The 14,079-nt window shown below is 34.0% G+C and overlaps 1 protein-coding gene across 2 annotated transcripts in view; it reads left to right on the top strand.

The window, feature by feature from the left end:
- LOC145300297 (cytochrome P450 3A14-like) overlaps positions 1–14,079 on the top strand; it is an 87,058-nt gene that overhangs the window by 38,152 nt on the left and 34,827 nt on the right. For both annotated transcript variants that reach the window (XM_080144473.1, XM_080144472.1), the window contains exons 8-9: positions 4,473–4,597; positions 12,424–12,544. In XM_080144473.1, coding sequence (XP_080000599.1) covers positions 4,473–4,597; positions 12,424–12,544 — 246 coding nt within the window. The remainder of the gene's footprint in view (positions 1–4,472; positions 4,598–12,423; positions 12,545–14,079) is intronic.

Here is a 14,079-nt window from a genome sequence, read left to right as displayed (position 1 = left end):
GACCCGGCGTTGCCCGGTCATAAAATACACATAATATTATATTTTAATTTAGCAGATTTCTTAATTATTATATACAGAAATACTATAGATATTAAACGTAATGTTAGATTCCTTTAAAAATGAAGTAAAAAAAGCGATAAGAAACTTAGACATGAACATGCGAGTATTATTTTTTTTTAAATGGTTCACTTTTTGTAAGTAAAAAATACTCGGGCTGATATCGAAACCAAAACCTAAAGACAGTAAGTCAAGTACGATAACCATTAAACGAGCTTGCCACGACTTTAGAAATTATTTTCAAACCTTCTTATTGTTAACATAAGAAAGCTGTCGTGTTTCACGACCACGTATGTGCAGTCGTGAAACAGTTGACAAACAGATGAAAATCCGATTGTGATTGTTCAACTATATTTCCCCTCCCTCTCTGCTGTCACCTATATCTGAGTGCAATTCCGTTTGCAGCTAAGTTATCCTGATATGTACCAAAGGTGACCCTGATCAAAATTCGCACTAGCTAACTCAATCGCTACTTACTGGCCTAGGGTCCCTATTCTATAATTTAGTTACCTTAATAACTGAATAGCAAAAGAATATATTATTTTAATTGGAATTCATTGAGATGAGTATTATTTATTAATTCTATTTATTGCGGACTATTATCATCATCTTTTATTAGTTGTTTCACGACGTTTCGGCCAACTATACCTCTGGCCTTCGTCAGGTGGTAACTCTGATTGCAGTGAATGCAGTCAAGAAATTCAGAGTTCCTATCCGTCGCGGTTACCACCTGATGAAGGCCAGAGGTATAGTTGGCCGAAATGTCGTGAAACAACTAATAAAAGATGAGGATAATAGTCCGCAATAAATAAAATTAGCAAAAGAATAATGTAATAATTAAATTTAACTTTCACATTTATATTAAAATAAATAAAATAGTATTTGAGAAAATAAACAAGCTTACTTTTATGTAAATGGCTTTGTGCGTTTACCACACCAGCCGTGATTGTTTCTACTTGTGCCAGTCTATAATAACTAGGGCTGTGACAACAGCATATTCTTTTCATTCTTTTGACTCTCAGGTATATATCCGATATAGTCAGACACACTTAATCAACCGAGAACCATATCCGTCTATATAAAAACATATAAGATATTAACGGATATATACTCAAGGGTTAAAACAATGAAAAGAATATGCTGTTGTTATAGCCCTAATTATAACAGACACAAAGAATGAAAAACATGTTTTTTTGTGATACACTGCTGATCCAAAATTTAAGACCGCTTAAAAATCTTTAAAAAAAAACAACTTTTTTTTTAAAGAATAGATTTTAAACTCTTCCGACTTAAGGTTACCAATACTACAATCTAAAAGGTTATGGAAACAAAAAGCTACATTCCAAAGATTTATTTTTAAAATTTACATTTTTGTTAAATTAGGCTTTTTACACATGATCAAAATTATAAGACCAGAGACAAAAATTCTATTATATTGTACAAAAAGTGTATGAAAAGTGTATGAAAACATTCAACAAACTTAATAATGAGTTCTACTTCTACTGCTTTTGATGACTTCAAAAATTCTTTGGAGCATGCTAGAAATAAGGGTTTCCATTAATGTGCGGGGAATCCTGCTCCAGTTTTTGAAGATGACTTCACGAAGTTCATTTTTTGTTGAATATTGTTTGCCATTTCGATAAACCTCTCTTGTCATCCATCCCCAAACATTTTCAATTGGGCCCGCTGAGCATGCAGGATGTCCCAAGAGATGGACTCCATTTTCTTGTGGAAAGCTCAAGGTCCATCTTGCAGTGTGGATTGCAGCATTACCCTGTTGGAATAACCATCCATCCCCACACAAACGATGACCCTCCATCATCAAAGATGCTTTTTGTAGCATGCTAACATAACCAGCTGCTGTCTGACGACCCTGCACCATCTGGAGTTCCATCGTCCCTCTGTAAGAAAAGGCACCCCATACCATTCCGGACCCTCCATCACTATGACCTGTGGAAAAAAAATTCAAGGGGCATGTTTTTGTCATGCCAAGATCGCTGGAAGCCATCAGGACCATCTAAATTGAATTTTTTTCTCATAAAAAACAGGACTCTCTTCCACTTCTCAACGTCCCAGGTTTGGTATTCCCGACCAAATCTTAAACAGTCCACTTTGTGATGTAGAAGCAATCGAGGAATTTGTTTATGCTTTTTATTTACCATACCTTTTGTTGTAAGTGTTGTCTGATGGTTATTGGACTGCAATCAGCATCTGTAACTGCTTTAATTTGACTAGAAGAAAGTCCTCTGTCATTCATAACAACACGTCTGATTCACCTACTCAATGCAGGAGAAATGTTCAGGGGCCTACCAAAGGATTTTTCTAGTGTTCTTTAGAAAGTTGCAAATAACAGTTTTACTGCGATTTACCTTAGCTGCTATTGCTCGCTGTGACAAACCTTCCTTTGGGCATGGTAACACCTTACACAGTGATTCCTAATCTCTAACTGAACTAAAAACATTAGAATTGCCATAAATCTAACAATTTATACCCTTGGTCTTAAAGCCTAATTTAATAAAAATACAAATTTTTAAATAAAATTTTTGGAATGTACCTTTTTGTTTCCATAACATTTTAGATTGTAGTATTAGTAACCTTAAGTCGGAAGAGTTTAAAATCTATCCTTAAAGGTTTCTTTTTAAAGATTTTTAAGTGGTCTTAAATTTTGGATCAGCAGTGTATTATATCATTGTCATCACCGACGTCATCCTAAGGGTAGATAACTCCTTTTTTTAGTAAATCATTTTTGTTATTAACTGTCACAAATAAACACTAAAGTTTGAACAAGAACAAAACAGAACAATATGGATTGATTGTCGACATCAAACGAAGACATTTTATCTATATTGTTTTACTTGCACCTTTTCTCTCAAATATTTAAAGATGCAAATAAAATCGATAAAATATTTTCATTTGATGTCATCAATAAAGCTACATTATTTTGTTTTGCTCTCATTCAAGCTTCAGTGTTGTTGCAGACCAGGATATAAATACCCTAAACTCGCTACAAGAAAAAATAATGAAACGAATTGAATGAAGGAAACAAAGAACTCAAATGCTGGAATAAAATAGACATTTCGTTTATTTTCTGTTGAGAAATAAAAGTCTTGGGTGTACACGTGTTCATTCAGCCGTTGACGACTACGCGCGCGGAAGGAAAGGGGAATGCAATAGAGAAACGCAAAGTGGCAAGCCGGCCTGTAGAAAGAGAGGGTTAAGCTCAGTAGAGCGTCGTGCACATATCTGTTTTGATGGACCAAAGCCGAATGGGAGATGAGTGAGAAAATCAATCCAGTTCATGGAGAGAGAAAGCGTATAAAGTGTGCGTGCGCTTATCCCACATTACAGTAGCAGGGAAAGTGACGTTAGGGCGCGCGGTCGGTTTGTCGACTCAACAGGTCGAACGCTGGTCCCGACGAAAAAGGGAAGTTGACAGGTTTTGTTGACTTTTATACTGGAGTTAGTGTTCTGGGTGCGCATGTCTGGCTTTCACTTTAAAGGAAGTGACGTCACAGCTCGGGTGTGTGTATGCGCATGAATGTGAGTGTGTGTATGAGGCTGTGTATATGCGTGCATGTGCGTATGTGCGTGCGTACATGTGGGTGTGTATATGTGAGGGGAAACATGTTCGAACAGTGTTCCTTTGTCAATGACAATAACACTTTTGTGCCAATCCAACTGTTTGAAGTTGGCCGCGCAATTTCTTGATTAAAAAAAAAAACATTTCTTGTTAAATCAGCGATGTGGATTGCCCAGAAACCTTGGCCCAGTAGTCAGGGTTCATTTTAGTTGTTCTCTTGTATTTAAGTCGTGGTTTTGACTGACAGGGATTTATTTGGCGACGCTGCTGCTGCTTCTCCAGTTTTCTCTGTTGAGTAAGCCTTATATTTAAAAGTTTAGTAGGTGCCCAGCTCGCACAGCGACTTTGTTCTGATTGGTTGAAGTTAGATCACAACTAATCAAACTTAATTTTAGTTCTTAACTAATTAGAATTGAGTACATTTAGTCATTTGTTTTTGTTTTTTTGTTTTTGTTTTTTGCTGCTGCTGCTGCCGTTGCAACAGTTTCGCTAAGAACAGTGTCGAACTATCTATTAGTTAATGAAAACTTAATAAATCGGAATGAGATCTTGGCGATGACTCTGCAACAGACTCAACTCATTACACATAAAATGCTGTCTGTTATATTTCTTTTTGGTTAGATGGCTGAACGCTATAATGCTTTGGATAAAAAATGGAAAAGATTCTATCTTATTTCCCTCATGGCCCCCCTGAAGATTTTTTTTTAATAAAAGGAGATAACTTAATGATTTATAAGATTATAAAGGATATAACGTATAACTGACTAATGCAAGAGACTCAGCTCATTACACATGAAATGACCAAATAATAATTGTGTCTTTCTTTTGCTTGCAGTTATCTTTCCTATAATTGCCAAAATTTTGAACCACTTCAGACCTATCTCTGCATTCGGAAATATGGAGTATTTTATTGAGTTTTGCAAAGAATTGGTTGCAGAGAGAAAAAAAGAGAAAAACACTGTAAGTCTTCCCCCTTTTTATTCTACAAACAACCATTAAGTTCAAAGATTTTCTTTTAGGAAATGGACATTTTTTCCACATTTTCATATTTTGAAAATCTTTAATCCATGATGTGGATAACAATTCATAAAAAATGAGAGTTTAATAAATAAGTGACATCCTCTCACATATAAAGAAATGTCAGCATGTTCTTTATAGTGAACTTTAATTCGCTCGGGTTTCTTTAAGTAAATACTTATGCCGACTAGGATGGTCATTGTAGTTGAGACATTTTCAATAATGACATAAAAAGTGGAGTTTTGACAACAATAAAATATTTTAAAGGAACAATTGGCCTTTTGTTGCTCATGAATAATAGATAACCGTTACCATCTAACTTATAAAGGCTTAAATTGTTGATATATATATATATATATATATATATATATATATATATATATATATATATATATATATATATCAGGGATGTTTCCTGATTCTGATACAATTACCGATTCCGATTATTTGTAATTCTCTAAATATTGAACTATAATGTGGTTATTTTTCATGTATATCGTAAAAATACTTATTAATTGTGCAGATATCTTTTCAAACGTAAAAATATACGTGTGGGAGAGATAATTTATTGATTTTAATTTTACTGGGAGATTAAAATCAACAAATATTTATAAACTAATCATTACTATTAACAGTGAATGATTTTGTTTTAAACAAACTTAAATTTAAAAAATTCGTTTTTGGCATTGGAAAATAAGCAGAAATGTTTTCCAATAACGATTCTGATACCTCCAAAAGTACCGATTCCCAATTCCGAGTAATCGTCCAAACACTTATATATATATATATATATATATATATATATATATATATATATATATATATATATATATATATATATATATATATATATATACTAGCAAAAGTACTCGTTGTTGACTGGGTTCAAAAACAGCCTACAGAAAATGGAATCTGATTTATAAAAGTATGATAGGTTATGAAAAGGAAGGGTTGTAAAGAGATAGCTTCGAATTTGGGGGTATCAAAACCAAAGCAAAATATGATGAAAGTAAAAATAAAATAGATAACCCCCATAATTTATTATACCATACCTGTTCACACTGAAACACTTATCACAATATTTTGTGGATCTATATTAAAAAAAAACCTTGTTAAACTTTGTGACATATTTCCATTCTATGGAAGTCAGGCGCGAATGAACACCCCATAATTTTATTATACCATATTTCTTCAAACTGAAACATAATTATCAAAGTATACTTACGCATATAGATATGAAAAGTCTTTATTAAAGTTTGTGCCTATTTCCATTCTATGGAGGCCAGGCGCGAACGCAGACCCACAATTTTATTATACCATACCTATTTAAGTTAAAACATACTTATCAAAGTATTATTATGTACATCTATATCAAAAACACTTGTAAACGTTTTTTTTTAATTTTTTATTTCCATACTTTGTGGACCAGGCGCGTACGCAGACCCCACAATTTTAATGAATCATCATTATGCCAGATCAAACATACCCATTCCTGTGTCTCGATACATCTTCTATCATTATATGTGATCAGTTTTCTATAATAGTCAACCATAAAGAAACATATTCGTGACCAGACACACACACATACGTTCAGCTTTATATTATAGATAGATATATATATATATAATTATTTATTATTTTATAGGTATAAATGAATTTATATATATATATATATATATATGTATATATATATATATATATATATATATATATATATATATATATATATATATATACTATAATAATTATTAAATGCCTACAGACACTAGTCTTTCATCCTTTCAGGAATCATCAGTGCAAAGTGTCACGATTAACACCGGTTGATAGATTCGAACCCGGCAACAGAAGCCATCTCTGGCTTCATTAGCAAGAACCTAATCCAACTATTATGTTGCGAATCACTCGAGGGAGAATATAATAAAAAAGGTGGTCAACGCCACCTTTTTTATTATATTCTCCTTTTTTCTCTTCTCTCCCTCGAGTGATTCGCAACATAATGGTTCTGTTCGCCATTAATACTGTCCGCCAACAGTACTCTGTGTTAGTGGAGTATTCTCTGTCCCCCAAAACTGCGCATTTTGCAACCATCCGGAGCCCACAGAGAGTCTCCATCAACATTCTTACGATATGCGTGTGAGGGGGGTTCTTTTCGCTCTCCCCTAATCGCAGCTATAACTAACGTCTCCCAGCTCGTAGCTTCACGGAAACCCCGGATTTCCATGCTTGGAACTTTCCCATTTCTGCTCCAAGTTGAACTCTACTCGAGATTGGATAATCCCGAAAACAAACAAAAAAGAATTTTCGTGAATCACTCTCGAAAACAAAATAATTTGCTGCCATGTAACCGTCCTCCTTATATCTTAAGCTTTATTTATTTCTCTATCTTTTTTTTTCTTTAATTTAATTAATATATATCTTAAGCTTAATGTTTTGAATATTTTGCCGACCCATCAGTTTCTCTTATTTTATTCTCTATCTTTTTTCTTTAATTTAATTAATATACAGTGTGCCACCTTCCAAAAGCAACTAAAAACATATATTAATACGTCACAAGCAACTAAAAACATATATTAATAAGTCACAAAATTAAATGACACATTTACATGCATTACAATCTTGTCCTAAGCAAAACACAGAATAAATAAAATCTTACACAATGCCACAAAGTTCAAGTGTCCTTTTCTTTCCAAACATAAAAATCAAAAGCTAAAAAGTTCAATTGTAACTTCAATAGACAAAAACACATTTATCCTGGGCAACGTCCATTGCCCTCTTTAAAACAAAAAGAACATATAATTTTTACTTTTCCTGTTTTTTTTTTAGATTGTTGCATAAGTTCTCGCCATTGTTTTTTTTTTTTTACGAAAATCAAAGAATTTCAACAGCAAAAGTAAGTTCGTGTGGGACCCAAGCTCCAAGTTTTTATGTGAATCCAAATCGACTGAAGGTGGCGTGAAATTGTCACAAAATCGCACTTCATCTTTTCACCCAATTCTTTACGTGTGTGATGGCCATCTTCCTTTAAAAGAACCCTAAATTGGTCTTCGTCTATTGGTCTTCCGGAACGAGAAGCGTAATTGAGATAAAAATTATCGTGTTTGAATCTGGTAAACCAATCCCGAGCAGTTCTCTCAGCTATAGCGTTTTTTTTTTCCATATACGACACAATTATCCTTGGCCATTTCACTCGCTTTTTGATCTCGATTAAAGGCGAAAGAAAAGCGGTGTCGAAAATGTGATTGTTTTATCTACTTGACAATCCATTTGACGGTTCTGAAAAACGAGAAAACATTATATGAGCAAAAACGATGACCATTATCTTGTAGAACAGTATACGTTCTTTCTAATGATATATAACACTTTACCAAATATCAAAACATGTTTTAGAAAAAAATTTTTATGAAACGGCGAGAATTTATGCAACAACCTGATACTTTCTATAACAGAGTTTCAACAACTCAAAAATCTGAAGCAAAATGAACTATCACATTTTTACAACTGCAAAACTTATCATTCTGCTATGATTTCTTTCTCAACTGGATATCAACACATATTCAACAATTTTTTTTTTCACGAACATTTTGTTACATAATTAATGATATAACATATTGCGGCATATCACCTGTTTTCATAAATACATTTTCTCATCGTGTTTTCATTTAGTTTTCACTAAGATAATATCTCTATGTCTACCCTTAGAGAGAGAGGGAGAGAGAGAGAAAGAGAGAGTTCCTCATAGCTGAGCCTATTTTTCGCAAATTTCACACAAAGGTAATTTATATGTCTGGTAGTGTCCTTAGATATGTTTTGTACAGAAATTCATCCGATAAGTATCGAAAATTAAAAAAACCCCGATCTTAAAAATAGTCTTCCTTCTCTTATAGATAAAAAGAATTTTTACAGGGATGGGATATTTTACGTTACACCGGTATAACTTTGGTCGGTGTAACGTAGAGCACCCGCCTCCCGTAAAAATTCTTCTTTTTTATCTATAAGAGAAGAAAGCCTATTTTTAAGATTGACAAGCCCAGATATCAGCTGGCGTATTATTGTAAACAAACACAGACAGAACTTGATGACCAATATTATGATTATTATTCTTTAATTTTTTTTTTTCCAATTAGATCACCGCGCAAATTATTCTTCGGAATATATGATAATCAATAAAGGATTAATTCTATAATAATACATACGCAATATGCATTAATGAAAACATCATGTTTAAGTGTATTGTACAATTGGGTAACGCCGGGCGTCCAGCTAATATATATATATATATATATATATATATATATATATATATATATATATATATATATGGTTGATATGTAGTTTGCTTGAAGCATTGTGTGTAGTAGAGATTTAGAAGGCTATCACAATGCGAGGAATGAAATATATTCGTTGTTGGTAAAAGAAGACGAGAACAAGTGACGATTTACAAATCAATAAGTACATACATATATGTCTATATATACATACATATATTCAGTTGTATTAGGTAAAAATGTCTTACTTGTTATGTCTGCGACAATATCCATTATTAATTTCGGAAAAAAATTCCCTTTTCAAATGGTGGACGTAACAGATCGATTCAAAGCATGCTAGATTATGGAGCGGAAGTTGGATAGCTGTTTGGGGCCTCGGAGCAAATGTGAGGAGGGGATTTATGTATGGTCTGATTAGGTAATTGACATGTTTATATTTTTATTTATTTAATTATTTATTTTTTTAGTTTATAACGTTGCTTCAGCGTGAGCTTTTTTTTATTTTTTTGTATTCTCTATTTTGTTGTCTTTATTATTATTATTATTATTATTATTATTATTATTATTATTATTTATTTATTTATTTATTTTTTTTTTCTGCTGATATGTGGGATGCCTTGGTGTATCTAGGTCAGGTAAGTCGCTAGTAGGCTGTGTCCGGTTAGCTTTTGAAGGATAAAAGTAGGGGTGGCATGTGAGAGAGGAGGGAAGGTGAGGTGTGGGGTCGTGCGCTCCCAGTTGTCTGCTGGGTGTTTAGGTTAGTGTTACCAGGAGTAGGAAGATAGGCGTGAAGGGGGCACTGGGATGACATTCCTTGGGAGTTGTTAATTTATTTATTTCCATAAAATTATAAGTGGTAATAGATGGGACATTTTTTCCATTAAATTCTTTATTGTTATTGTTTATTAATTTATTTGTGTTTGTTGTTAGTATTATTACGGTTTTAATAGGTGGGTAGTTTAAATCAAAGGTTGTTTTTTTTTTTAATTTTTAAATGGAAATATATCACAAAGTTTAACAAGGTTTTTTAATATAGATCCACAGAATATTGTGATAAGTGTTTCAGTGTAAACAAGTATGGTTAATTGTAGGCATAGACCGATGGTATGGTTAATTGTAGGCATAGACCGATTCATACCATCGAAAAAATTCCAACAAAAACCTAACAGCCAGCCATGATTCTCCCCTGAATGTGCACAGAAATCACTTTTCCCATAGCTACCAACGTAATAGATGTACTGAGACTAAAGCTGCTTTCAGAACTGCCAGCAACCACTGTAAAAGAGTAATAAAAAATGCAAGAGAGCTATATGCTCAGTCTGTTAAATCCAAATAGCTGAGCAGCGGCTTGGTTCCCACCAGTTTTGGCAAATAGCAAACAGGATCTTGAACAGAAGCGTGCGTTCTATCCCAACTATCATCAATGGACCTGAGGTCACCTCGTCAGCATCAGATAGAGCCAGACTATTTGCCAAGAACTTTTCAGCTAATTCTACCCTTTGCAACGAAGGCCATCAACTCCCTGTATTTCCTCCTATAACAGACAACACACTATGCAACATACAAATATCTGTGCGTGAGGTCTCCAAGCTAATCAAGAACCTTGATTCCAATAAAGCAACTGGCCCTGAAGGCATTCCAGTTATAGTGCTGAAAAAGCTCCAACCAGAACTTGACCCCATACTTACAAAACTGTTTAAGCGCTGCCTTAAGGAGAAGTGCTTTCCAACACCCTGGAAAACCTCATCAGTATGCCCTGTATTTAAGAATTCAGGTGAAAAGTCATCTCCCTCTCAGTACAGACCAATAAGTCTCCTGTGTGTCATGAGTAAGTTGTTGGAATCCATATTAAATAAAGAAGTAGTCAACCACCTCAACAGAAACAACCTTCTTAGTGACATGCAATATGGTCTCCGCTCTGTAAGATCTACAGCAGATGTGCTAACGGTTATATCACATAGGATTAGTGAATCTTTTGACAAAGGTTTCTTTTCCAGGGCAATTGCTCTTGACATATCAAAGGCCTTCGACAAGGTATGGCATAAGGGTCTACTTCACAAGATTTACAGCTACGGTATTACTGGAAATGTTTTCTCAATCATTAAATCATTTCTCTCTGATAGGTTCATAAGAGTAGTGGTTGATGGGCAGAAATCAGAGGCCCACAGTATTAATGCTGGAGTCCCCCAGGGGTCCATCCTGGGCCCAACTCTCTTCCTGATCTACATCAATGATCTCCCAAAACACATACTTAAATCATTCGTTGACATCTATGCTGATGACACGACCATCTATGGCAACACATCAAAGGCCGTAAATGACAAAGTTCTCTCTAATTCTCTCTCCTCTGGTTTTGAGTGTGTGGTACAATGGGGGAAGAGGTGGCTGGTCACTTTTAATGCATCCAAAACCAAGCTTCTATCTTTACATCATCAACGCTCTGATCCCCATCTGGCATCAATTGAAATGGATGGCTCTCGTCTTGGGGAGGCTCCATGTTTTGACAACCATCTGGGTTTGACCTTTACTCCTGATCTGAAATGGAACACGTACATCAAATCTGTTGCCAGGGAGATATCTCACAACTGATGCAATTCTCTATCTGTATAAAAGCCAAGTACGTCCAAGGATGGAGTACTGCTGTCACATCTGGACAGGAGCTGCTAAAAACAGCCTATCCTGCCTTGACAGAGTACAAAATAGGCTTCGTGGTTTGGTGGGGGATTCCCTTTTCTCTTCCTTACTGCCTCTTTCCCACAGGAGAGACGTTGCAAGCCTGTCTTTGTTTTATCGTTATTTCCATGGCAAGTGCTCGTCTGAACTCCAATTTCTCGTCTCTCCTCACCAATCTTTCATGAGAGACACCCGTCTGGCTGAAACTACTGTCAATAACTTTTCCCACTCTTTATCTGTGCCTAAATCAAACGTAGATTCCATGATAGAGCTTCTTTCTCAGAAGTGCACGACTGTGGAACTCTCTTCCGTTCGCCTGTTTCCCACCTGACTACAACTTGGATGTCTTCAAATCCAACATAAACAAATTCCTGACAAACCATCCCCTTAAGTAAGACACTCTATCAAATCTCCAATACTAATGATTACTACAAACTATCTCATTGATTACTGTACACACAATAACCCTTATCCCTGAGTGGCCTCCGGGCCTTGATAAGTGGTGACCCCCATGTAAAAAAATAAATAAATAAATAAATAATAAATTATGGAGTTTATCTATTTCATTTTTACTTTCATCATTTGGTTTTGATACCCCCAAGTTCGAAGCTATCTCTTTACAACCCTTCCTTTTCATAACCTATCATACTTTCATAAATCAGAGTCCATTTTCTGTAGGCTATTTTTGAACCCAGTCAACGACGGGTACTTTTGCTAGTATATATATATATATATATATATATATATATATATATATATATATATATATATATATATATATATATATATGAAATTTATTTTCCAATAATAATGTTTCAATTTAATTCACAGGGACGCAAAGATCTGCTGCAACTGATGTTGGATGCTCAACTTGAAGGCCATGAAAATATGGATAAAAAAACTGAACAAGAACTTAAACTTGAAAATATAACGGATTGGAGAACTAAAAGAGGTAACGTATATATATATATATATATATATATATAGTGATTTGAAGGTTATGGGATTTTTTTTTGGAGCATGAAAAACGATGTTACTTTTTGTATTTAATATTTTTATTGTTATTTTTTATATTTCAAGCGGACCTCCGCTCTTGGTCACAAAAAAGTATCGAAATGAAAAAACATATATATGCTTGAATATATTTTAATTCATGCAGATTACGTATTTATTATTATTATAACAATTCGCTATCGATTGATATATTAAATAGTAATCAGATTTAAAAAAAAAAAATACAACTAAATATGGTGTTAATAAACTAGAATCAAAATTAAAGCATACAACTCTGCACCCTTATCCCTTAGCTTCTGAGCTCATACGCATATATATATATATATATATATATATATATATATATATATATATATATATATATATATATATGGGGGGACGTAAACACATTAGTATATTTGGGTAGCATTTTCTCCTTTACGCACGTTTCATTGAAGAGTAGAGACAACTCTTGTTTGTTCCTCTAACAATCCATTTTTTCTTTTTAACGGTCTAGTTTCCGAATATTCTGTTCGAATGTAAAAAGAAATTTGCCGTACTCGCAAACGTTTTCGACATCCATAACTCGTCCTCAGGCGGGTGGTGAAAAAGTAATAAAAAAAATAAGGTAATGAATTGAATGGAAAGAGGATAAAAATCGTTTAAAATTGTTTAAAAATCGTTTAAATACTTAAAAGCATTTAAGCGTGCCATCCGCTTCGTATTGAGCTTGATTAATGGTTGTTTTTTAATACGGATTAATAAAGCTTCAATAATTGAGAGGCGTCCATCATAGTGGTAGTAAAATGGTAGTGTTTTATTAGTATGTCTCTAAATTCGGTTTTGGGGGCGTCGTGTGCCGTGAGGTGTTGATAAATGGAGCTATTCGGGAAGAGAGGTGACATGTTAATCGACGAGAGATGCTGGTTCGAGTCATGCCAATGTACGTGTTATTTTTGGAGACACATTCTCCTATGGGGCATTTGAAGACGTACACAGCATTTCTAACAGAATGTTCGGAAACTATCCCGTCAAAAAGAAAAAATGGATTGTAAGAGAAACAAATAAGAGTTGTCTGCTCTTCAATGAAACCATGCATATATATAGAAATATATATATATATATATATATATATATATATATATATATATATATATATATATATATATATATATATGGCGATTAAGCTACACAGAATATTTCGCGTTTCATCAACGCTAGGATTCATCAGACTTATGCGAGAATTTTGTGGTTGTCTCACGTTTTTATATACGCACCTTATATTGAGTTTTTAATTAGCCAATCAGCTTTCTAGTTTCCACCGCACCCTTCCTAATCAGCCAATGAGCAGGCACTTACAGGACAAAGGCCCAGTTGACCTCCTTTGTGTGTTCTATTTTAGCGGGGAGCGTAGATATCTAGTGTCCTGGCCTATTTTAAATCTAGGTTAAATGTTTTTATATACTAGTTTATATATATATATATATATATATA

Source organism: Euprymna scolopes, chromosome 2, assembly GCF_053919585.1.
Source record: "Euprymna scolopes isolate OS-2025 chromosome 2, ASM5391958v1, whole genome shotgun sequence".
Lineage (NCBI taxonomy): Eukaryota > Metazoa > Mollusca > Cephalopoda > Sepiida > Sepiolidae > Euprymna > Euprymna scolopes.
Note: the sequence above shows the minus strand (reverse complement) of the source record. Positions and strands in the feature narration are given on the sequence as shown.